This window comes from Pinus tabuliformis, chromosome 4_1, assembly GCF_031772625.1.
Source record: "Pinus tabuliformis cultivar Carrire ecotype Pingquan chromosome 4_1, CPIR1, whole genome shotgun sequence".
Lineage (NCBI taxonomy): Eukaryota > Viridiplantae > Streptophyta > Pinopsida > Pinales > Pinaceae > Pinus > Pinus tabuliformis.
In genome coordinates this window covers 569,569,229-569,596,292 of record NC_142303.1, presented here as the reverse complement: position 1 = coordinate 569,596,292, position 27,064 = coordinate 569,569,229, and the positions used below count along the sequence as shown (strand labels likewise).

The window sequence follows — 27,064 nt, the reverse complement described above, 5'->3', positions numbered from 1 at the left end:
GATATGATATTTGACAAGAAATCCACTTTTATATTGATATTGATAATGATATATTAAAAAAAACATCATATAAATTAATGGCTTTTGTTAGGTTAAAAATGGATTATAAAATGGCTTTTGTTATGTTAAAAATGGATTATAAAATTTCGAAGGCTACTTCAAACCAGCTTAGGCTAATGGTTGTATTTCTATTAGATTTGTGAATGAACAATATATTCAGTAATAATGTGTTATTACACATTCTAATAGTTAGCACTTCTAAAAATTTTCAATGAACTATACATTAAGTATGAATGCGTTACTGGCCACTGCCCATTCTGACAGTTATCACTTGCTATTTCCAAGGGAAAAAAACCCTTTAAATACAAAAATGATATATATTTTTTGTTTATTTAATATTTAATATTTGTTTAAGTACCTCAAACTGGACTGTAAAAAAGATTTATCTTAGCATTCAAGTTGTGTATAGTATTATAACGTGTGGTGTAAGCGATTACCAAAAAAAATAATTTCATATTAAATAATAAAAAGACTCTATATAACAAACAAGAAATCACACATTCCCCTCCCGAATTATAAAAAATACCACTTTAGACATTCAATGGTGCAAACCATCTATATTTGCAATTATATCACAGTCTTGCAACTTCTCATGCAAGCAATTACCCTAACGTTTACCCTACAGAAAATGGTTTCATGTCACATAAAAGTAAATTCTACATCATATGGATAAGAATGTATCTCAATAGTAGTTACAAACATTGTAATTGGCCATTTCTATATCATTCCTTGGCCATGTCATGTCCATGCTCTAATGGTATATTTCATAGCACCTCCTCTTCCAAATGGCATTAATCAGCAATGATACATCAATCCAATAGTGTGCATTTATAGACACTACTAATAGTTCAATAGAAGGTCGGTTGTTTGAGAAAATCATAATGCACAATAGAGTGCACCATGTACTTATGGATTAAATTATATGAATAATTTCTTCCTCATTTCCGTCCTCCAAATGTTTCCTAGAATGTTTCTGACTAACAAAAGTTCAATGTAATTTTCATGAACACGAAATGGTATTTATACATTAAACTTTGATTTTTGTAACAGGCTTGCTTTAATCTATTCACTGAGAACCAAGCACAGTAACACTTTCTCCACTATGGATTTTGATTGAAACACGATGACTAGGAATTCCCCAGAAATTTTGGAGTTTATATTTTCAACATTTTATAAAGTCGGATTCAAATATATAATACATCTTCTAGAACCATAGCTTGGCTTACAAAGCCGATTCTGTCAGCATATTTAAATTACGTACAAGCTATTCGACCAAAGATCTAGTAGATGCCCATATATCATTAATCGTAATAGATCTCGATCCATGAATCATGTTGTAAACTGTAAAATATATAGAGTTACCATAATTACATTCTCTTCCTACAAATGTACATCGCTTGGGTAGGATTTTGGATGTAGGGAAACCGTTTCCCGAGGTTGTTTCTCTTGTTCCTAAATATTTGAAGGTACTCTATCATAGATATCAGAGAAGAGATTTTCAATGCTTAGCTTTTCAATGTGTTCAACAATTTGTATTGCATGTAAAATCTATACAAACCAAAATGAGAGCTAATTTCCCGAACATGGTTTATGTGGATTATCAACAGATCAAACTTGTTTACAATGACATAATGAAAACCAAAGTTGTGATAGTGAATGTCATAAAACAGTTGTCGCAAAATGAGGACTTGGATTTCAAGTATACCTTGGTTTGTATTTAAGTCTAGAGGTTCAATTCAACCTTCTTAGTCCACTTAGTTATTTTGGTTCAACCAATTTCTAAACCTTGACACAAGGTCATTTTTCAACCTTCTATGTTCAATTTGATATATTCTTCGATATTTATTTCATTTTTTCATCTCATGTTGAATGGTGACTTACTCGGTATGTAAGTGTCTTCTAATATAATAATTAGAATGGAGCATATTCATCTTCATCATAAATGGACTATATAAAGATATACATTATAAGCATTGTTAGATCCCCTTACAAATAACCAAGTATTGGTGATTTGTCAACATCCAAGAAAAAAGATGAACAAAAATCTATATTCGTTTGGACAAATATGTTGTTCATGTACCGAAAGTGAAGATGAAACATTAGAACCATAAATTAAAATCCATAAAAGATCACAACTTTTTTGTTTCTATTTGCCCTAACAAATTATCAAGATTCAGAAAATGGTTAGACTTCAACAAATTGCATACAATAAATGAAATGTCAAGTCTAAGGGGGTAACTCAATCGATTGTCATTAATGTTGTTGGGCATTATTCTACTTACATATCGACAAGTGCCTTATTTGAATTCCCCTGAGTTAGAGGTACTAATTTATGTGGACTACATTACTAGCGATATCATCCACTAATGTGGAAAAGCATCCCTTTGATTTCTTTTAAGGTTTTATTTGGGAAAAAATATGTGAATCTAAACTATGTGAAAACCACTAAAAGTATACCTCTATCAAGATTGGTTTAGACTCATCAATTGCCATATGTCGTGCCTTGCTAACTGCAAAGTACATAGCAAGTGCATCATTCCCGTCTACACGAATGCTTCTTATCCCATAACCTTTCCCTCTAAGAACTACTCCATCACCTGGAGATTTCCAAAAAAATAGGGAACAAATGGACAATCAAATCAGAGGGCCCTTCGAAAAGAGAGAGTATTTTTAGCAAAAAATAGGTATACAAACTTATTAAATTTTTAGAGTACTTTTGAACTATTCTAAATATGGGGTATTGATTGCCCATCCATTGTTTCACCAAATAAATAGAATTGAAACTTCTAGAATGTTGCAAAGTTTAAGACAACATGATAATATTTTGGAGGTCAAAAAGGAGAAATGCATTAGCTAAAAGCAATAGAGATTTTGAATTGAAATTAGGAGCATATATTAAGATAACATATTTATTTCGAAAGATAAATGTGCTAGTAAAAAATGTGATGGTTGGGAGCTGAGACTAACCTCACTCGTGCCACAATCACCAAACAAGGTTACTACAAAATATTGTTTCATGTCCATTTTAAGGGAATATGTTGCACCTACTGAATGGGGAAGTTTTGTCCTGGAAAATGCACATGATACATGGAATGCAGTAACAACTTCCAGGCAGCCCAAAAGATTGTTTACAAAATAAACCAATGAGTAATGTACATGAGAGCTAAATTCGTAAACATAACTACCATTCAAGTGAAGGAGACCCTTACACTATACATGATGATATTGTGAAGTAATTCAATGCATTAAATCCATAATGGATAGGCATCTTACTCCCTTTTCCATAATCAACATACTTCCAAAAGAACTAGTTTGCAAATTCTTGTATTATGAAACCATGCCAAATAAGGACCCTTGGTTCTAGGTACTACACACACTAAAAGAATAAGCCTTTTCATTCAAGCTTAATGTAGTGCTTAAGTATTTTGGCAGTACATTCAACCATCTATGAAAGGCTTCTAGAAGAATAATATAGACATAAAGGTGCTTATTAATGAAAGAATTCATAACCTTGGTGGGATGTTGGGATGCTTTTAAAAGTGATATTATCTATATGGAAAGGTTGTAAAACCATGGTGTATACGAATTTGGGAGACTATCTCTCGCTTCATAATAGCCATACAAGTTAAAATCAGTGATGAAAGTAAGAGCTCTTGAATTTTTTTTATGCTACAATGAGAATATCAGTTGGGTGTCTCAAATGATCTACATTAGGAGAAACACTCTTTTCATATCATTATCAAAAAAATATTATCCTTTCCTGATGAACAATCAACAAAATTTATGAACACCCTAGAAGAAACTTTTCCTGAAATTGCAATTTATGAAAAAAGTGGTTTAATTTTGGACTTCGAAAGTGAAATTGTTTCTCATGAATGCACGTCACTGCAAAACTTGACTATCAAATGTGAAAGGAATTCTTCAAAATTCATGATTCACATCACATTTTAATATTGGTACAATCAAGTAAACTTGTGAGTTTAACATTAAAACATATTGGCACAAAGTTTTGCATGTATACAAATAGTCAAAACATTTCTACATGACTAATAGGTATGGACGTGAAATTTTAAATGGTAGATGTTGATCCAACAATCCATAGTGAACTACAATTATTCTATATAGTTGTTGGAAACTATTAGGATTTTTGGCAATAATGGAAAATATATTTGTACAGAATGCAGTTTGCATTTATTCAACAAGAGCGTTTGATGTGCACTATATTTTCCCACAAATTGAGTATTATTGTTACACATGGGCTCAGAAAATATACAAAAGTAACCCATTAGAACAATCTGAATTTGCTCCAGGCGTAGTGTATTTCCACATTCCTCTTCCAGAAGTAAATATTTTTGGCAATTCCAACATCATCGACATCAAACAAGAGCCCATTAGTTGTCCTCCATACAATTTTTGGTTTCTGAAAACAATGGTACAAGAAGGAGATGTGAAGGTTGCGTTCACAGGGCCTGATCATTTAAATGACTTATGTGGAAAGTTGAGGGGGTTTGAGTTATTTTATGCTAGGGGATTTGGGTATCATGCCTATTGCAAAAGTAGGATGTCCAAGGAGAAGCGCAGTAGTTTTCACATCTCTGGAGAAAGACGTATGAGGAGGCTATAAAGGTGGACACTCTAAACCTTCTTGGAATTGATTGGATGATGAGCATCTTTACAAAATTGATACTCAAACATTATGGACCAAAGTTAGATTGAGAAGACTTTGAGACTAATATGCCTCAAAAATTAGTTGCTTGGTATTCATGGATCAGACTCAATATTTGTTGCTAGTTAAAATTCCCAAAATTAGCTACTTCATCCTCATGTGACCAAACTCAATATTTTTATCTAGTTAATATGCCTCTTAGTTTTAAAATTTACATTTTAACTTGGGGTGTTTAGGAGTGTAGATTTGGACTGTTGTGCGGTTGAACAATGAAAATAATAAAAGGACCTGAAATAACAATAGGCACATAACAAACACTAAGTGCAAAAGTATGGAATGATTTTTTTTCCATAGAACAATGAACATAATAAAACCTAATATAATAATGTCTATAGAAACATCCATTTAGCAATGAGTAGTCGTAACCTTTAGCATGTATTCTACCTTGGTCTATGATAAATAGTAAACATGGTCTGAGTTGTAACTGCATGAGATGCAGTAGAAATGACACCTAGATGCATATTGTGACTATATATGATTGATGATGGCATATTACTTTTTTGTCTCATAACTTGTCTCACCCCCACCCACAATTCTAAATTTTCACTCTTGAGATCATCAAATACAGAAGGTGTTAGTTCTTTTAAAGCATTCAATGTGAGATGAAAATTACTTTTGTATATGTTAACATAAAAGATATCAAAAACATTATTGGCTAGTTAGCTAACCTCGAGAAAATAAAGGCATATCCTACAGCTAGTACTTTTTCACTAACAAGACACTTCAGCATGTTGTTAACAAGTGTCTTCTAGGCTGACATATCATTTCCAACATATATTAATAGTAATCGATATTGCAACCCTTTAACTTTTTTTTTAACCATTATAAATGTGTATAGGTCGCATTTACTGGTGCCAAAATAAGACTAGCGTAAAAGCACACATCAACACACCTTCAACTGAAGATTTCTGACATGAAAAAGGATCTTGGGCACTAGATTGTACAAGGGAATTTTTTGATTAACACCCTAGTTTGTAGATGCTTCAATCTTGAAAAATTAATCAACCACTCTAAACATTAGAACATTTGGATTCTAAAACTCCAGCCCACCCCCAAAATCACCCAATACATTGGAAAAATTGTAAAAATAAGTCATCCATAAACCCTACAAGCAGTATCCTAGAGATACATGTTACTTGTGTCCCCAAGGGACGTAGAACACTCATTCCCCAATGTGAGGGATTGTGACCTCATCAATCACCTTGAACCCTCCTTATTAAATATACTTTAGGTAATCCTTATTTGGAATCCTCCCTTGCAATTTAGATACCACTAAATTGTTGGAGAAAGGATGTTGAGGTGATAGTGGTAGCCGATATCTTGTTTCCGTGAGGTCTGGACCTACCAAGTGACGCTTTGCACTAGGCCTGCTAGATTTTGTGGTAACATGTCCATACAACAATGATTATTTCCAAGTCACTTTAGTCTCATCATTATTTTGAAAAGATCAAGTCATCCAATTTTTCATATTGGCTTTCCTGAAATAAGCATTGTCTAGGTTTAACGATTTAATGCAACTATTTGTCAATGTTCAAGAAGTTGATATAGTATCTAATGACTTAATCAAATAATTTCACCATAGAAGTAGCTAGCTATACACCAAAGAAATAAAGAATACTTGGCAAAACAACTATTTGGGAATTTATCCTAAGTGATAAGAAGAAACTAGCTACTAAATGGTTTGACTAGTGAGTTTCTTTAGCCAATAAAACTCACACATAAAGTCCAACTATCCCGTGTCTGAGAATTTTTCCTTAATATTGAGAATGATATCATTTGGTCAATGAAGAAGCTACTAGACAAGTTTATCTGGTCAAGGCCATCACAAAAAGATCAAACTAATAAATCCTAAATTATCGACATTAAAATTATGTCTATCTAGTCCTCATACCAACTTGGTGTGGGCCTATGAAAACAACATATGAATGTTCAATTAATGTATGAATTTTTTGGATGACACAAAATCACTTGAGTTAATATTTTCACATTAAGGTCAACAAGTTGATATAAATTAGCACTCAGTTGTGTATGGGGAACCATGTGTGGAAATTCATCTTGTATACATTGAGAAAATAACCCACTTCAAATAGTCCTTCAATTTTATCTATGTGTGCAATATTGGGCACTTCAAAATTGATAAATGGCACCCTAATTGCAAATTGAAATCATAATACAATATTTTTAGAGAATATTTCCACTTAGTAGATGCTCGGCTCACTTGGAAGGAGAAGATTCACTTTCCCTATCCATTGTGGCACTTTTTAGGTCCCTGAAGGGCCCAAGGACAACATAGGAGAAATTTGGTTCTTGTGAATCTCTATTGTACATAATTTATGGTTTTAAACTAGAGAAAAAATATTTTCATTCACCTACCCATTTATTTATCAACAAAATATATAAATGAATATTTTTATCTTATTACATGTTAATCATATGATCAAGAAGAAGCCTTTCCATGGTTTCGCTAGCTAATGTTTTGTTCTTAGTATCTTACTAGATTCCCAACCTCCACAAAATCAAAATGGAAAACTATTCATTTGAGTTTTGTTAGTAAGGTCTTGGGATACTTACATAACTATGTTCCAACCTTCATAGCTGAAGGTGTCATATTTCAAAGCATATTTTAGTTGATTATTAGTTGTATATTGTTGCTAATTTTGTCTTAAGTAAGATTTGGATGGATTCTCAGTAGTTTTGAGTGCCCATTCCATAATATATTACATTAATGTCACTTATGATTAGTCTACATATCATCTAGATGTTATTTAGTCATTGAAACACATTTTTCATAGATATTTTGTGGCTCATATCAAAGCTAAATCCATACATGACATCAATTCTAGCCAATATTCTTATCTAAAGAGAATAACAAGGTAGTATTATAGTAGCCAAGTGGGTGGTGTAGAATATAAAGGGTTCCATGCTTTTGCAGGTTTTGTTTCAGCATTGGTTGCTTTCAATGCAACATATTAGCAGAACTCGATGGGGATTTGATTCATGTGATATTTTTCTAAACTGGGATATATTTTCAACATTAATTTTCTTTAGGAATGTTTCTAGAATTCAATAAGATAAATTATTCTATTAGACACATGTTCAAAGGATATTTTACAGTTATGATGTTAAGCAATGAAAAAACATTGTTAGCATTTGCAAGAGAATTGTGGCTTACAATTTCACTTCTTAGGTTCTTGTCGTTAGCACTAAGCATTCACAATTTTTAGCATCTTGTACCCATTTCAAAGAAGAGGGTAGGCAATGCAATCTATAGAGAAATTTGTAGTTATTTCCCTTGATATAGACACATAATGTCAAATCTTCTTATGTAACCTATAAATATATTTATAGTTTTTGTCCTTAAAATAAACAACAATGCTAAACTGTTTTTAACTCAAGATCATGTTTCCATTATTAACTAGTGGATTTAGTTATGAACCTTCACTACATTGCCACAGGTTTTGGTTTCTACCAATTCAATCTCTTTATGAATATAATGACAAAAAATCAGTGGCATTGCACATTTAAACAATGTTAGAATAAGATTGAACATGATCACACCAAGTATAGAATATAAATCCTAATATGAAACACATCATGACATTTGAGGAATCCAAATTTCAAATTGCAGTTGTCTTCATACATTTTTCTTGAATCTTTTGAAATCCCCGGATGTCTCCTCCACCACATAATTTTCCATTTTCTCCTAAAACAAGACACCAAGGTTAACCAACCTAGTTTAAAATGTACTATGATGAATGCAATTTCAAAATTTTCCTTTTTTTATTTATTTTGTAAATAAAACCAGTGTATTGAAAAAAGTTAGAACAAAGTCACTAAAAATTATCTCCATGATATAATTAAGAAAACTAAAATAACCTATACAAAAAGGCATGTCTATGGTTATAAAAAGGGCTAAAGAAAGAAAGAACCAATATTGATATCCGCAAATAACAAAGGATATGCTAAATACAATGTATACAATATCTTAAGAGAACAAGTATGGCATTGGGTTGTATGACTTTCCATTGATGTCAAAGAGGGATCTTGGGTTTTGTTGTAGTTGGTTGTCTCTCAAGTCACACGTTTGGAATCGATATATGTAAGGGATGTTTCTTAAGTTTCACAACCAAGGTCTCTACCACGTGAGAAAACACCTAATTCTCATCATGTTTTGGGTTTGATGGAGAAACCATCACCCCATGTGCACACCAAAAGTAAAAATATTTTGCAAGGGGAGGAAGAAGGTCCATCCCATCCTTCTTATAAAGATGAAACCATTAACATAAATTTGTTCCCTTTACAAGAAGAAGGGACACAACAATCAAAAATCAATTGCAACAAGGGACCAAAAAACTAGACACTCAATTTTCCATTCAATGAACATCGAACAATCCTATACAAATTGAATTCAACGTAGGTCAAAATTACCCTTTTGAATCATAAGGACCAAATAGTCATTTGCAGGTTTAGTGACCTCTGACTAAGCACTACAATAGTGAAGAAATGGGTCAATCTTCATTGGCATGAAGATTGCGTATAGGTCGTATTTACTTATGCTAAAATAGGACTGGCGTAAAAAAAGAGATAAGCATACCTTCAATTAAATATTGATGACACAACAAAGGATGATGGACATTAGATTGTACAAGTGAATTTTCTCATCAACACCATGATTTGTAGATGCTTCAACCTTTGCAAATTCAATCAAACACTCTAAATATTAGAATGTTGGATTCTAAAACTCATACCCACCCCCACAATCACCCAATACACTAGTAAAACTATAAAAAGAAGCCATCCATAAACCCTATAAATAGTAGCCTAGAGATACTTGTACCATGTGCCTCTAGGGAAAGTAGAACACACGTTCCCCGACGCAAGGGATTGTGACCATAGGACCAGCACAGGCATGCCATAACTCTTCATAATGATATGCATGAATCTTGACATGATCAACAAGAAGAAACAAAAACCAATTGTTCTTAGATTTACTACACTTGAAACCCCATGGAAAAACAACCTCTGGGTACTTGATAAAACTGGAAAACAACCTCTGGGTACTTGAGAAAACTAGAGAACATCGTCTAGATACTAAATCAAACTCTAGAACTGAAGTGTGTGTTGGGATTTAAAGCAACAAGGTGATTTTGTAGCAAAATCCAGCATGAACAACCGTAGATCGATCGAGCAACGTTTTGTAAAGCAAGTAGTCACATTTACTCAATAAAACAATCACATTAATGTCACAACAAACACATTAGGGTTTGGAACCCTAATGCAACGACCTTACCGATATCAGCGTCATTGGAAACTCCAAACCCAAAATTTAACCTATGCTTTATAGAGAAAAATTGATGTCAACTTAATTTAATATCCCCAAACCAACTCTAAATATCATACAATAACATAATAAATTTCACTCATATAAATTCTTTACTAAATTAAAACTATACATTTATATGCAAAGTGAAAATGATACTATTTAACATGGCCCTTAATAAAAACTACATCAAAAAAATAATAATAAAATCTTATCACTGCATTATTTAAATTTAACAAGCCATACTCAAAAGCTCTTTTTTCTCAATTTCATAAAGTAAATCTTATCACTACATTATTTAAATTTAACAAGCCATGTACTCAAACAGCTCTTTTTCTCAATTTCATTAACTATCAAAATTCCATTTACAGCATTGTGATAGTATGCACTTAACAAGCCATGTACTCAAAAAGATCTTTTTTCTCAATTTCATAAAGTATCAAAATTCCATTTACAACATTGTTATAGTATGCACCCATGTACTTAAAAACTTATTTTTTCGTAATTTCATAAAGTATGAAAATTCCTTTTACGGTATTGTGATCAAACTTCCTTTTCATTATTAGCTTTACAAAACTTTATTTTCACTTACATTTGATTTCAGATTTTCTATGTACTTAAGATATCAAAAAATGATGATAATAATGGTTAATAAAGATTAATATGGTTTATCGGATTTAATTTTAAATATTTTATTTATTTAAAATATCAATAATGGTTAATAAAGATTAATATGGTTTATTGGACCTTAAAAAGGTAAGTGATTAACTCTGGTTTTTAATAGTTTATTTCCATGGTAAAAAAAAGAAACAGAAGAGTTCTAAAATCATTGTAGTTATGTTGACTTAACAAGTGAGGAAGGTTGTAATATGGAAAATGTTTTGAAAAGGAAAACGCATGTGAGTAACGGCTGAGAAATCCAAGAGAAAGTGTTTTTCATCTTCAACACTCTTAGTATCACAAAGGGGCAGATTATTTTGTCTCCAGGTGTTTGGAAATAGACCCACACCCAATTTCACTCTGGAACTCATGAAAATTAGTTCTTATCTTTGGAATGTTCATTTTATTCTTAGCACTAGTAAAGACATAAAAATAATTCTAATTAACAAGAGCAAATTTGATCACCTCTTTATAACATCTTAATTTCTATTATCCCTTTAACTCTTTATCATCCCACAACATATTCTTAAATTTATAAATAATAATATTTTTAATATCATTCTTTTTTGTCCAAAATAATCTTCTCTTTTATTCCCAATGATTAAACAAGAACTAAACATCCTTATACCAATCTTACTTAAACCATTCATTCAATAAAAGAATCTTCGAAGCCACTCATAATATAAATGAAAAGGGAAATTTAATTAACATAATAAAAAATACTTTACATTTATAATTACACTTCCGAAATCATATTTACTAATATAATTACACTAATCAATTCAGTAAAATTAATCTTAATAAAATGTAAATATTCTCACCATCTAAATAAAAATAACCCAATAGAAACATTACTATACCAAACGTTTAGTAATATAATTAGACTAATCAATTCAGTAAAATTAATCTTAATAAAATATAAATATTCCCACCATCTAAATAAAAATAACCCATCACTATACCAAACGTTACCATACCGAAACAACAAAGCTCACCCGTATAATATTATTTTATTTGCAGAGACCGACGTCCCTATGACGCTAACACTGACTAATATTGACTATAGCGAGACTAATGGAATACACGGTACAAATATTGCACTATACTGAGGGCTGCAATGTCATGGTGCGGTGAACCTGGGCATGAGTATAACTAACGCCCACTAAACATTGCGCCTTCCCGGAACTTAACATGGAATTTCACAGATTTTCTTTTCAAGGAACTTACAGTACACCTTCATTGCATTTTCAAGGAACTTACTCTACACGGCATCTATTTATTACTAGAAGCCACTGAGACCTCATCACAAGATCTCTGGAATACAGAAAACCAACACATAAGATCGGGAAAAGTAATTTGGTGTGGTTGGATTATAGCTGAGGCCGCTATTCTCTTTTGGCTTTCAAAATGAAGGTATATTTATATATTCTCATGTCTTAATGGGTTTGTGCAGTGTTTACTGTGTTTTTATTTTAAATATTGGTAAATTTAGTTTTCAAACTAGTAACGCTTAGTTAGTATTAATTGCTATGTGGCAGTTATTATTAGTTGCTATGGAACAATGCAGATTGACTCATTACTGTTGTGAAATTAATAATAATATTATTACCGGCGAATATCTTATTACGGGCGAATATCTTAAAATGCAAACTAACTCATGAGTATGGTCAAACTAACTGTTATCCTCTGATACAAATTTATAGGAATTTTCTTGTGTTAATGATTTAAAGATCCTATATAAATATTAGGAGGTCGCTGTTCATAATCACCTGTTGGCATCTATGGATCTGGAGGAACGCACTTACGTTTCAAGACTCAAAGGAGCCTATCCAGGCTATCTTCCAGCGTATTCTGGCCTGTCATGAGTCCCTCCATTAAAAGCTTTTTGTATAAATATGTTTCTCTTTTGATGTCGTAGTTCTAGATCTGCAATTGGTCTCTGTTGGTCTCTGTATGTCTCATGCTCCTGTTGATCATGGTTCCTCATTTCAACAGGCTGGGTGCAACTGTCATCCATATTCTTGATGGTCTGCTTTTTTGGTATAGTTTTGTAAAAATTTTTGGTTCTCAAATCTGGGAGAAGTACAGTCTCTTCTCATAGCCCTTTATGTCGCTCTCCTGATCTCCGTCTTTCTGATAAGGATGCTTAGGCGCTAGTCTTGTTGGTATAGAATTGTCATACAGCAATATGAATGAGGTCCATGAGGTCTAGGCATCTTGCCGTAACAATCTCTTACAGTTATTGTATCTAGACCTTTATATATCCTTAATATAAATCTATGATGTTTTTTCTTCTGAAAAAAAAATCATTAACCACTATTTCAATGTGCAGAAAATGGTGTTTAAATCGACCATGGGGGACGAGAGAAGCAGAGAGAAAGCCATGAAGGCTGTTGTAGAATGTGGAGGCATGAATCATTTCCCATGTCCTCCATAACATTTACTAGGTGTTAGTTGTATGTTTTTCTTTACTAATTCTTTGAATGCTTTGTTTCAGTGGAATCTGTTGCAACGGATATGGAGGGAAAGATAACTGTGGTGGGAGAAGCAGATCATGAAAATTAACTCATGAAAATTAGTTCTTATCTTTGGAATGTTCATTTTATTCTTAGCACTAGTAAAGACATAAAAATAATTCTAATTAACAAGAGCAAATTTGATCACCTCTTTATAACATCTTAATTTCTATTATCCCTTTAACTCTTTATCATCCCACAACATATTCTTAAATTTATAAATAATAATATTTTTAATATCATTCTTTTTTGTCCAAAATAATCTTCTCTTTTATTCCCAATGATTAAACAAGAACTAAACATCCTTATACCAATCTTACTTAAACCATTCATTCAATAAAAGAATCTTCGAAGCCACTCATAATATAAATGAAAAGGGAAATTTAATTAACATAATAAAAAATACTTTACATTTATAATTACACTTCCGAAATCATATTTACTAATATAATTACACTAATCAATTCAGTAAAATTAATCTTAATAAAATGTAAATATTCTCACCATCTAAATAAAAATAACCCAATAGAAACATTACTATACCAGTTGGCATTATGATTCAGGTGTTGTCCTTGATGGCAAATCCATTCAGGTGATAAATCAAGAAGGACGCAGGAAATATGTTCAGCAAGTGCGTCCCCGCAGGTATACCATACAGAACCCGCGTCCAGGGACGCCGGCCAGCCGTTCAGGAGGTGCGTCCGCCTAGTGCACACATTTCAAGACAGAGAAAAGCACGTGGGGGTTTCTTGCGTGGTATCTAGCCGACGGTTTTGTGTTTCTATGGTGTCGGCTCGTGGTATTGTTCCATGTTTTGGGGAGAAGCTTGCCTATATTTGGATTAAGCATCATCTTGGTTGAATATCTTTTGGTGAGATCTAGTCCAGATCTATAAGGGCGAATCTTCTAATGGACTGTGATCTCTATGGCGCATGATCAGATCTGTGGATCTGAGTGTTTAGGTTGGTTCTGAAGTCCTCATATCTTTTATATCTGATGGGACGCAGGTTCAGTGAAGGGCAAGTGCGCCGGGACGCAGTACAGTAAAGGCTCAGGTGCGTCTCTGAGGCAAAGGACGCGGCGCGACTGTGTTATTGGGTGCGTCTCTGAAGCAAAAGACGCGGCGCAATAGTGTTTCGGGGTGCGCCGGTCGCAGCAAAGCATAGAGGAACAGTGCGTCTGCACGCAGAACAGCGGAGGGTAGACTGCGTCCAGTCGCAGGCCACAGAAAGAAAATATGCGTCCCTGTCTTAAGATGATCTGTTGACTGTATATTTCTGTTCATAAGGTGTTCTGGGTTATTTCTGTAATTACTGATCTGATATCTGTAGTGGACTGTATCTGTTATATTCTTGTTGATCATTTGATTCTTCATGAAAAGAAGTAGGGGGTTGTAGCTCCCTTCCAGGAGAAACTGGAAAACGAGAGAGAGTTGTAGCTCTCTGCAGGTTGCAGCCTGCGTGCTGGTAAAGGACTGCACCAGTACAAAATCATTGTAAAAGAATTTCTTGAAAGAAGATAGAGACATATTGCAGCAGGTGGTTTTCTCCCGCATTGGGTTTCCACCTTACATCTTGTGTTCTTTGGTGTGACTGTCTATTTTCTTTATTCAAGCTCATTATTTTATGGTACTGATATGCAAGAATAATTCAAAAGATCAAATAAGGAAGATTTGGTAAATTGCTTAATAATACTGATTCACCCCCCCCTCTCAGTATTATTTCCAACAATTGGTATCAGAGCAGGTCCTTCAGAAAAGCTTGATCGCTTGAAGGTAGATCGTTCATCATGAGCAACTACGAGAGAGAAGCATCAATCAGGCCACCAGTTTTTGATGGGACAAACTTCAATTATTGGAAGGTAAGAGTTACTGCATATCTTCAATCTCTTGGTACTGAAGTTTGGGACATTGTAGAAACAGGCTATGCTTTTCCTTCAGCTACTCCTACAGATCCAGCTGAGAAAAAGAAGTATGAAACAAATGCAAAAGCAGTCAGTACTCTATTAGGAAGTATATCCCAAACAGAATTCATGAAGGTAATGCACTTCAAATCAGCAAAAGAAATATGGGACAAAATGATCACAAGCTATGAAGGAGATGAACAGGTAAAACAAGCTAAACTTCAAACTCTCAGGATTCAATATGAGACTCTCAAGATGTATAATGATGAAAGTGTGGCTAATTATTTTCTTCGGGTAGATGAGATTGTTAATTGTATGAAAAATTTGGGTGAAGAAGTAAAGGAGTCCATAGTAGTTCAAAAGATTCTAAGATCATTATCCCCCAAGTTTGAATCCAAAGTATCTGCAATAGAAGAAAAAGAAAATCTCCGTGTTCTTACTATGTCTCAGCTACATGGAATTCTAACTGCTTATGAAATGAGAAAGGGAGGACCATCAGACAGAAGGGAGGCTGCTTTTAAAGCATCAGGCAAAGAAGATTACTATGAAGCAAGCCATGATCCAGAAGAAGAGGAAGAAGAATCAAATTTTGTTAGAAATCTTCAAAGAGGTTCTGGAAGGTTCAGAGGTAAGCTACCTTTCAAATGCTTTGCTTGTGGAAGAGTAGGTCATTATGCTGCAAAATGCTCTTATAAGGATAAAGGAAAGGAACCAGTTAGATGGAACAAGAAACAAAGCGCAGATAAGAAAAGCTACTACACCCATGAAGATAGTGATGGCTTATCAAACAGTGATGAAGATGAACAAGGTAATAAATATAGGTTGTTAATGGCATTTGAAGATGATGATTATGAGGATGCTGTAGATGTGGATAACCTTTATGATGAAATTACTAGACTCAAGAGATGCATAGAAGAAAAGAACATGATTATTGATACTCTACAATTCCAAATTGATGAAAAGGAAAAACATCTTGAAAAATTAGAAGGTGAAATTGTTGGTCTTAGAAAAGAAATTGAGAAAACAAAAACTATTAATCTCAAGTTTGTCAAAGGATCTGAAACGTTGGATGAGATTATCAGTGTGCAGCGGTCTCCACTAAATAAGACAGGTTTGGGCTATAATGGAGAAACTTCTCAAGCATCCACTTCAAAAAGTTATCTTGATGCAGCAAGAAGAAATGAGCAAGAGCACAAGGAAGATCATCAGGTAAAGCAGGGACAAATGTCAAACAGAAACTATCAGGGGCAATCCAGCTTAAGGGTGAACAAAAGCCACAACCAGCCACAGGTAAAATCTTCTCAATTTGGTTCAAGAATAGATGAAAATAGAAATTACAATCAGTTGGCTGGTAGATCCAATAATCGCAGAAGCTTCTTCAATGGACAATGCTTTTCTTGCCATAACTTTGGTCACAAAGCAGCTCAATGTGTTGCGTATAAAACAATCATGACTAGGGAAGCTCAAAAACAAAGAAGTATGACAGGGATTACAAAAAGGACCTATAACAACTTTTCAGCTCTTGAAAATGAAGTTGAATGTTCTATTTGCAATAATTTTGGACATAAAGACTTTGAATGCAGAAGCAGGTTTCCGGAAAGAAAGGTACAAGAGCAGAAAAAGGAACAAGCCTCAGGCACCAAAACATGGAGAATAAAGGAACCTCAAACAGAAAGATGTGGGATAGCATTTTATGCAGAAGGACAAGAAAATCTATGGTACATTGACAGTGGATGTTCGAAGCATATGACAGGTGATAAAGAAAAACTTGAGTCTTATTCTAATTTAGAAAAGGGAAAGAAAGTCTCTTTTGGAAATGATACTCCTGCAACTATAAAAGGAAAAGGTATTGCTCCTTTAAAAGAAGATGTTAAGGCTGGAAATGTTTTGTTTGTTGATGGATTGAAGCATAATCTACTAAGTGTCAGCCAGATGTGTGATCAAAGAACCGAGGTTATATTCAGATCAAATGGATGCCTTGTTCGTGATCTTGATACATGTAAAACAGTTCTCAAAGGAAAAAGAACTCCAAATAATCTATACATATTTGATGAAGGACAACAACAATGCTATCTAAGCAAGGATGAAGAGCACTGGCTATGGCATCGAAGGTTGGGACATCTAAGCTTCTCACAAATAAGGAAAGCTTGCAAATATCAGGCAGTTCGCGATCTTCCAGATATCAAAATTCCTGACAACACCATATGCAGATCATGTCAGTTTGGAAAACAAACCAGAACTAACTTTCCAGAGAAAGAAGGATCAGCCAGCATGCCTCTTGAGCTAGTACATACAGATGTATGTGGACCATTCAGAAAAAGAACACCTAGAGGAGAGGAATACTTGATATTATTTATTGACGATTTCTCCAGGTTTGTTTGGTTAGGACTTATGAAGCACAAAGATGAAGCATTCGAAAAATTCAAATCCTTCAAAGCCTTGGTTGAAAATGAATCAGGTCACAAAATTAAGTGCCTCAGATCTGACAGAGGTGGGGAATTTACTTCAAATGAATTTTTCGATTTCTGTGATGAACATGGGATAAGGAGAGAATTTTCTACAGCTAGAACTCCTCAGCAAAATGGAGTGGTTGAAAGAATGAACAGAACAATCCAGCAAATGGCTCGTGCTATGCTTGATGAATCAGGAACCCCTACAACCTTCTGGGGTGAAGCTGCACATGCGGCGGTTATTATTCTCAACAAGACAAATGTCCGAGTGAACAGCACTCAAACTCCTCATGAGCTCTGGAGTGGTAAAACTCCTTCGGTAAAGCACTTCAAAATCTTTGGGAGCAAATGCTATATCAAGAATACTGAGGAGCAGCTTGGTAAACTTGATCCTAGAGCAGATGAAGGTATTCTTCTTGGCTACTCTCCACATAGCAAAGCATACAAATGCTACAATAAAAGACTTGGCAAAATTGTTGACAGCATTGATGTAGTGGTTGATGAGAAGGGATACATTCCTAGGCAAATACATCGTGAAGACATCGAAGAAGATGAAAGCCACCCTCAAAGACAGAATGATGAAGAAGAAGAACCGCAAGAAGAATCTCAAGAAGAACCTCACAAAGAAGCAGAAGAACGAACAAGAATAGAAGAAAAGACTCCATCCAGATATGTTCAAAAGAACCATCCAGAATCTCAGATCATGGGACAGAAAGAAGCAGGTATACAAACTAGAAGAACAGTTGCAGAAGCTTCAAGTTATTTGGCACTACTCTCCTCTACTGAACCACAAAATGTGAAAGAGGCATGCAAAGATGAATGTTGGGTGAAAGCAATGGATGAAGAACTTGAGCAAATCGAAAAGAACAACACTTGGGAGCTGGTTCCTAGACCAAAGGATAAGAATGTTATCGGAACAACATTGGGTCTTCAAAAATAAATTGAATGAAAATGGAGAAGTAATTAGAAACAAAGCCAGACTTGTTTGTAAAGGATATGCACAGCAAGAAGGAATAGACTTTGAAGAAACTTTTGCTCCTGTTGCAAGACTTGAGGCCATCCGAATGTTCCTTGCTCTCTCAAGTTCTCAGAATTTCAAAGTATTTCAAATGGACGTAAAATCAGCCTTTCTGAATGGAGACTTGGAAGAAGAAGTGTACATTGAACAGCCAGATGGGTTCATTCTTGGAAATGATCCAAATCTTGTATGCCGATTGAAAAAGGCTCTCTATGGTCTCAAACAAGCCCCAAGGGCTTGGTACTACCGGTTGGACAAATATCTTCATCAACAAGGTTTTTCAAAAGGTTCAGCAGATAGCAATCTATATATAAAAATTGAAAATGACAAATTGCTAATACTTGTTGTGTATGTAGATGACATTATTTTTGGCAGCAATGAAGAAGCTATGAGTCAAAGCTTTGCCTCAGTCATGCAGAAAGAATTTGAAATGTCCTTGCTAGGAGAACTGACATACTTTCTTGGTTTGCAAATCCAACAAAAGGAAGGAGGAATCCTTTTATCTCAAACCAAGTATCTCAAGCAGATTTTGAAGAAATATGGCATGGAAGATGCAAAACCAGTATGTACACCCATGGTCACAGGATGCAGTCTCAGTGCAAATGATGAATTTGCAGCAGTACATCAACCAACCTACAGATCTATGATTGGAAGTTTACTATATTTAACAGGTACCCGACCAGACATCATGCATGCAGTTGGAATAGTTGGAAGATTTCAGGCAAATCCGAAGGAGACTCATCTTCAAGCAGTGAAGAGAATTTTCAAATATCTTCAAGGGACTCAAAATTATGGCTTATGGTATCCTAGAGATACAGATCTTACTCTTCATGCCTATACAGATGCAGATTGGGCCGGAAGCGTGGATGACAGGAAAAGCACAAGTGGTGGTGCGTTCTTTATGGGTCCCAGACTGGTCTCTTGGTTCAGCAAGAAACAGAGTTCAATTGCCTTGTCTACAGCTGAAGCAGAATATGTTGCTGCTGCATCTTGTTGCACCCAACTCCTTTGGATGATGCAGACTTTGCAGGATTATCAAATCACTTGTACACCTCCAATCTCTATCTTATGTGACAACACAAGTGCAATCAGCATCTCAAAGAATCCGGTTATGCATTCAAAAACCAAGCACATACCAATCAAGTACCATTTTCTCCGGGAACAAGTACTTGAACAGAAGGTCAAGTTGGAGTATGTTCCTTCTAAGGAACAAGTTGCTGATATTTTCACCAAACCATTGCCCAGGGACACTTTTGAATACCTCAGGCAAAAGCTGGGGGTTGTTGATGCATCATCTTACTGTTGATCATCTTCCTATTGGTGGTATAGGCTCAGGGGGAGCACATAATGCATTGTTGGCATTATGGAGAAGGAGATCTTGGAAATAGCTGAAATATGTCTCTATCTCCTTCATGATGGATTTCTGGTTACAGATCTGGAGATGCATGAGCATAGGGGGAGCATACCCTTTGCTCTTGATGTCAAAGGGGGAGAATGAAGCTGAAGATTATGTGGTTGCCATCAAGTCCAAAGGGGGAGATTGTTGGCATTATGATTCAGGTGTTGTCCTTGATGGCAAACCCATTCAGGTGATAAATCAAGAAGGACGCAGGAAATATGTTCAGCAAGTGCGTCCCCGCAGGTATACCATACAGAACCCGCGTCCAGGGACGCCGGCCAGCCGTTCAGGAGGTGCGTCCGCCCAGTGCACACATTTCAAGACAGAGAAAAGCACGTGGGGGTTTCTTGCGTGGTATCTAGCCGACGGTTTTGTGTTTCTATGGTGTCGGCTCGTGGTATTGTTCCATGTTTTGGGGAGAAGCTTGCCTATATAAAGTAAAGGAGTTCATTTGGATTAAGCATCATCTTGGTTGAATATCTTTTGGTGAGATCTAGTCCAGATCTATAAGGGCGAATCTTCTAATGGACTGTGATCTCTATGGCGCATGATCAGATCTGTGGATCTGAGTGTTTGGGTTGGTTCTGAAGTCCTCATATCTTTTATATCTGATGGGACGCAGGTTCAGTGAAGGGCAAGTGCGCCGGGACGCAGTACAGTAAAGGCTCAGGTGCGTCTCTGAGGCAAAGGACGCGGCGCGACTGTGTTATTGGGTGCGTCTCTGAAGCAAAAGACGCGGCGCAATAGTGTTTCGGGGTGCGCCGGTCGCAGCAAAGCATAGAGGAACAGTGCGTCTGCACGCAGAACAGCGGAGGGTAGACTGCGTCCAGTCGCAGGCCACAGAAAGAAAATATGCGTCCCTGTCTTAAGATGATCTGTTGACTGTATATTTCTGTTCATAAGGTGTTCTGGGTTATTTCTGTAATTACTGATCTGATATCTGTAGTGGACTGTATCTGTTATATTCTTGTTGATCATTTGATTCTTCATGAAAAGAAGTAGGGGGTTGTAGCTCCCTTCCAGGAGAAACTGGAAAACGAGAGAGAGTTGTAGCTCTCTGCAGGTTGCAGCCTGCGTGCTGGTAAAGGACTGCACCAGTACAAAATCATTGTAAAAGAATTTCTTGAAAGAAGATAGAGACATATTGCAGCAGGTGGTTTTCTCCCGCATTGGGTTTCCACCTTACATCTTGTGTTCTTTGGTGTGACTGTCTATTTTCTTTATTCAAGCTCATTATTTTATGGTACTGATATGCAAGAATAATTCAAAAGATCAAATAAGGAAGATTTGGTAAATTGCTTAATAATACTGATTCACCCCCCCCTCTCAGTATTATTTCCAACAGGTCGCTGTTCATAATCACCTGTTGGCATCTATGGATGTGGAGGAACGCACTTACGTTTCAAGACTCAAAGGAGCCTATCCAGGCTATCTTCCAGCGTATTCTGGCCTGTCATGAGTCCCTCCATTAAAAGCTTTTTGTATAAATATGTTTCTCTTTTGATGTCGTAGTTCTAGATCTGCAATTGGTCTCTGTTGGTCTCTGTATGTCTCATGCTCCTGTTGATCATGGTTCCTCATTTCAACAGGCTGGGTGCAACTGTCATCCATATTCTTGATGGTCTGCTTTTTTGGTATAGTTTTGTAAAAATTTTTGGTTCTCAAATCTGGGAGAAGTACAGTCTCTTCTCATAGCCCTTTATGTCGCTCTCCTGATCTCCGTCTTTCTGATAAGGATGCTTAGGCGCTAGTCTTGTTGGTATAGAATTGTCATACAGCAATATGAATGAGGTCCATGAGGTCTAGGCATCTTGCCGTAACAATCTCTTACAGTTATTGTATCTAGACCTTTATATATCCTTAATATAAATCTATGATGTTTTTTCTTCTGAAAAAAAAAATCATTAACCACTATTTCAATGTGCAGAAAATGGTGTTTAAATCGACCATGGGGGACGAGAGAAGCAGAGCGAAAGCCATGAAGGCTGTTGTAGAATGTGGAGGCATGAATCATTTCCCATGTCCTCCATAACATTTACTAGGTGTTAGTTGTATGTTTTTCTTTACTAATTCTTTGAATGCTTTGTTTCAGTGGAATCTGTTGCAACGGATATGGAGGGAAAGATAACTGTGGTGGGAGAAGCAGATCCTGTGCGTCTTGCAAAAAAACTGAGGAAATTGGGGTACAGCACGGAGTTGCTAAGCGTGGAAGAGAAAAAGGAAGAGAAAAAGGGCGCTGAGAAGAAAACAGAGGAGAAGAAGCCCCCTGCTGAGAAGAAAACAGAGGAGAAAAAGAGCGAAGAGCCAGCTATTACTACAGTTTTATATCATGTGAATCCAGAAAGTGGGTACTGGCCTAATGAGGGATACCCATATCAATACAAAATTGTCAGAGATGAGTATCCCACTTTTTGCACTATTATGTGAATCCAATTGGCTTATGAGGCACATCCATGAGAGATTGATTGAGTATCCCACTGTTTGTAACATATTTGTGCCCTGGAAGTATGGCATTTGTCTCAGTATTCATCTGCAGGATCTGCTGCTTTAGGTTTAGGTAACTATGTTACCTCTACTTCTGCTCCTGTCAGTATTCATCTGCAGGATCTGCTACTTTAGGTTTAGGTACCTATGCTACCTCTGCTTCTGCCCCTGACCACCCCTCTGCCCTAGCTTCCTACCTTAGCTGCACATGGTGGATCTGTAGATACTCCCATGACTTCAATCTAAATAAGGCATATCAGGGTGAACGGAAGCAAAGGAACAGGCAAGAACACGGATAGTGACGCAGCCTTCATTTCATCATTGTCACAAGTAAATAAAACCAGGTCATAGCTATCTATTTTATAGCTATTTCCATGTCATGAATTCAATGTTCTCATAAAAGTTGTACACTGTAAACTCATAAATAGAAGTGTCATCCATTCCTATAAGGAACTTTGGCATAGAGAAGTGTCATCCATTCCTATAAGGAACTTTGGCATAGATTTTTGTGGATTGTGGATTTTGGTAAGTCTTGGGTTGTGAGCAAATGAATATTTATTTATTTATTTATTTATGTTAAATAGTTTTGAAATTATTTTAATAAAATTATTAATAACACAAAATTCGTGTGGTTGTATAAATTAAATGGTTGGATATCAATTTATAATAAACATTAAAATATATATTTTATGATATATTTTATATTGTTAAAATTAAAAATAATAGTTTAATTATAATTATTAATAAAATTAATATATGAATTAAGTATATATTATTATTATTTTTCAATTTTAGGATTATTTAAATTGGTGTCTTAGATCTTTTTGTTTGTGGGATAAGGGATCCACTTCAGAGGGATTTAACTACTAAGTCTACAAAGACATATATACTCTAAGGCATACATACTCTACTCCATTTGGTTTTGAACTTGTAACCTTGAGGGAATATATGCTGTTAACCATTAGGCACACTCAAGTTGTATTACATCTAAAGAAAACATGTAACAAGATTTTTAATCATGAACATTGATCCCAACTTTATCATGGATATTCTTAATTTATAAATAGACTTTGTTACAATATCATAGTTAAAATAGTGAACATTGATCCCAACTTTATCATGGATATTCTTAATCTATAAATAGACTTTGTTACAATATCATAGTTTATCGAGAATACAACCCATAATTCATTTCATATGACATTTTTTTTAATTGGGCGAAAAAAACTACTTTGAAATAAAAATATCAAAATTTGATTTATAAATATTATTAAATTTCTACCATCTATCTAATATTTATTGATAATTAAATTAAAATTCCAAATATTTTATCTAAAAATAAACAAACTTATTTTTTAAAATAATAATAAATAATTTTATTTTTATTTCAATTTAATTAATTTATTTGTTTTTTCATCGGCATACTGTCCTTGAGAAGAGGGGATCCGCTGAGCCAGCGATAATATCGGAACGACCTTCGCTGATATGATAAATGAACAGAGCAGGGGACAGAGAATACGTGCAGTTAACCTGCAAATTCTAAAAAATTGGGAAGTGGGCAATGATATGTAAACATAGTCGAGAGGAAGGGATTGCTGGTCGCAAGCGCTAAGCAGAGGGACTTATGTCGTGGAGCGTATCACTCAATCAACTAGTGTATAATTTGTGTTTCAAAGTTACGTAAAGTTAAGTTATACATTAATTGTTTTTTAATTACAGCTATTAATTAATTTTACATTTTGTTTAAGAGGTAATTGATGTGTTTAAGGCATGTAATTTTTTTTATTAATAATAAATATTAAAGTAATTTTTTTGTCAATCTCTTGAAGAAAAGAGAAAGAAATTGTTTTAACATCTACGAAGTAGTTTATGGGACAGATTGTTCCTCTATTTGATTCATGTATTCAACCCTTTTCCTGTGACGCCTGAGAGATTGCTTCTCCATCTCATTCATGTATGCAACCCTTTTCCTGTGAAGCCGGAGAGATTGCTTCTCCATCTCATTCATGTATGCAACCCTTTTCCTATGAAGCCTCACAATAAAGGCTCCCAACTTTTCAACAAACCTCTCACTCAATAGATTATCCTAAGAGCTAGTTGCTAGAATATTTGGATAACTTTCTCAATGTCTATGAAGGTCTTGCAATCTAAAATGAAATGCTTTTATGTTCCCACTTTTTCGGAAGAGAAAAAAATACATACTCTTTCCTCCCACACTTCTTTTGGCCTTTTCCAGTGCCATGTTTCACAACAAAGTTGATGAGAATTAGTCTTTAACTCTGCAATAAGACTTTTATATCTCCAAGAAATATTGGCCCCTATGACCGCTTTTGGTTGATGATTATGAGTGGGATTAATCTCTTCAATATAGTACTTTTTCTCTCTCTCTAGCTCCTTATCCCAAGTACGTTTGTAGAACTTATACAAAACAAATGTTTTTATCTCTTCATTGTTTATGGGACATATCTTCAAGAAAAGACCCCATTTACTAAACCATTTTTTATCATCCAAGTTTTCTTTCTTTTGCACAATATGGCATTAAAGACGGTCTTACACCATCTACCCTTTTCCATTTGCTCAATTTTTTTTAAATACCTTATGACTCGCACTATAACAATTGCTTCAATAGGAGTATCCCCTGTTTCACTTAACAAGATAGCATAAGGAACTACACTTTTAATTTTGAATTTGTTTGTAATCAAACACTTCTAAATTTTCTCAATTTGTTTCCACTACATGTCAGACATAGTGCTAGTCCACAATTCACAACCGTAGAAAACCATCAGAATCACTAAAAGCCCAAAAAGTGGTTGAGTGGTTTTCTAGTTAACTCTTCCTCTCTACACCTATTTTGAAAAGCATAAAATTCTTTCCAAACCCCAAGTTCTTTTATTTCTAAAACTATCCCAACTTAGATTCTTTGATGACATCAATTTCAAGGTACTTGTAATCTACAACATCTTCCAAACTGTTGCCTTCAAAGTAGAACTTATTTAGGTTATGTTTTATTTTGTTAGAAAAAACCATTATGTTTGTTTTGCTAATATTGACTTGCATCCCCACCTTTCTACAAAAAAATTCAAGGGAGGGTAAGTGCTCTTGCAAACCAAGAACAGATTTAGAAATCAGAATAAGATCATCTGTATACAATAGAAGCCTTATAACAAACTTTCCCCATCAAATAGCCACTCTTCAAGCTTGCCGATATATAAACCAAAAGGGTAGGAGACAATGGGAAACCTTGCTTGACCTAGATATCACTTCTAAAACTTTTAGAAATGCTTGTTGAAGTTCTAATTTTGACTTTCACCTCTTCATACAGCCTATGCACAGTTGCTTTCAAATGCCTAGGAACCCCAAGTTCCTCCATTCTATGCCAAAGCTTATCCCTAGGAACTATGTTAAAGGCTTTTTTGAAATCAAGAAAGAAACAAAAGACTTCTTCCTTTTTCTCCCAAACTTTCCCAACAATTGCACATCCCATCCCTACCCCTCGAAACCCAATACAATGGTCTGTCAATTGTGAGTAGAGAAGAACAGTCCCTGCACAAATTGACGAATGCAATTCCCTTCCACTAACAATAAATATTAAAATAAATCTTCTATCAATCCCTTAATGTCTAACCATTTCACATCCCCATCCCTACGCATTGAAACCCAATACAATGTTCTCTCAATTGTGAGTAGAGAAGAATGCTTCCCACACAAATCTTGGTGATTTACTAATCAATATAATAACAAATCTTTCATTATATGACCTTCACATGCCTCCCTCATTTAGTGAAATCATTAGCCATAATTCTCTAGAGCTTAGGACCAACAAACCAAACAATGAGTATGGATCGTTGTACATAAATCATGAGATTACTCTTTAAATCGATGCTTCTCTTCAATGCCATATCTTTTATTGAATGGCACAAGGTTTTGATCTCTGAAAATTTGTCCACATTAAACTCCCTCCAAGGATGTTATTAGCCTATAATAGTCTCATTTTATTTCCATCAGAAAGGATGACAATGGACAACCCCTACAAGAACTATAATTAGAGTTCATATAACTATAAGTGGTGGTCATAAATCCTTTAAGTAGGTAAACCTGCAGTTGCTTGATCCTTCTATTTCATTGAATTCGATAATGCCTATGATCAGTGCATCGAAATGGTGGAAGACACTTGATAGATGATATCCAATCTCCCAACACCGAATACTAATAATTTGTTAACTATTGTAACTACTTTTTGCCTTTTGACATTTTGGTTTTTACTTGTATCGATGGTTGCATTGGTGGTGTTTCATGTATTAGTCTAACATTGATCTCCCATAGCCAACAACCGATATATTTATACATCGTAATTAACGGAAAGCTCTCATACTATTAGGTCCCTATAATACTAATGTATTCCCTTATTGCTATTTTTGTGCCCATGTTGTCCCCATATTGTTATTATTGTGCCCCATAGAATCCCACTATTGTTATTGGTGTGCCCTTACATTATTATTGTTATGTTAGCTCTGATTATATTGTGACCC

The 27,064-nt window shown here is 35.0% G+C and overlaps 1 protein-coding gene and 1 pseudogene across 1 annotated transcript; one reads left to right on the top strand and one right to left on the bottom strand.

The window, feature by feature from the left end:
• Positions 1–1,440: 1,440 nt before the first annotated feature.
• Positions 1,441–10,091, bottom strand: LOC149177173 (2-oxoisovalerate dehydrogenase subunit alpha 2, mitochondrial-like; annotated as a pseudogene).
• A 1,910-nt stretch (positions 10,092–12,001) lies between these two features.
• Positions 12,002–23,000, top strand: LOC149177172 (heavy metal-associated isoprenylated plant protein 39-like). Its single transcript, XM_089423320.1, has 3 exons — positions 12,002–12,179; positions 21,979–22,054; positions 22,144–23,000. The coding sequence occupies exons 1-3, from the start codon at positions 12,174–12,176 to the stop codon at positions 22,476–22,478; spliced, it is 417 nt and encodes a 138-aa protein (XP_089279446.1). The 5' UTR covers positions 12,002–12,173; the 3' UTR covers positions 22,479–23,000.
• The last annotated feature ends 4,064 nt before the right edge of the window (positions 23,001–27,064 follow it).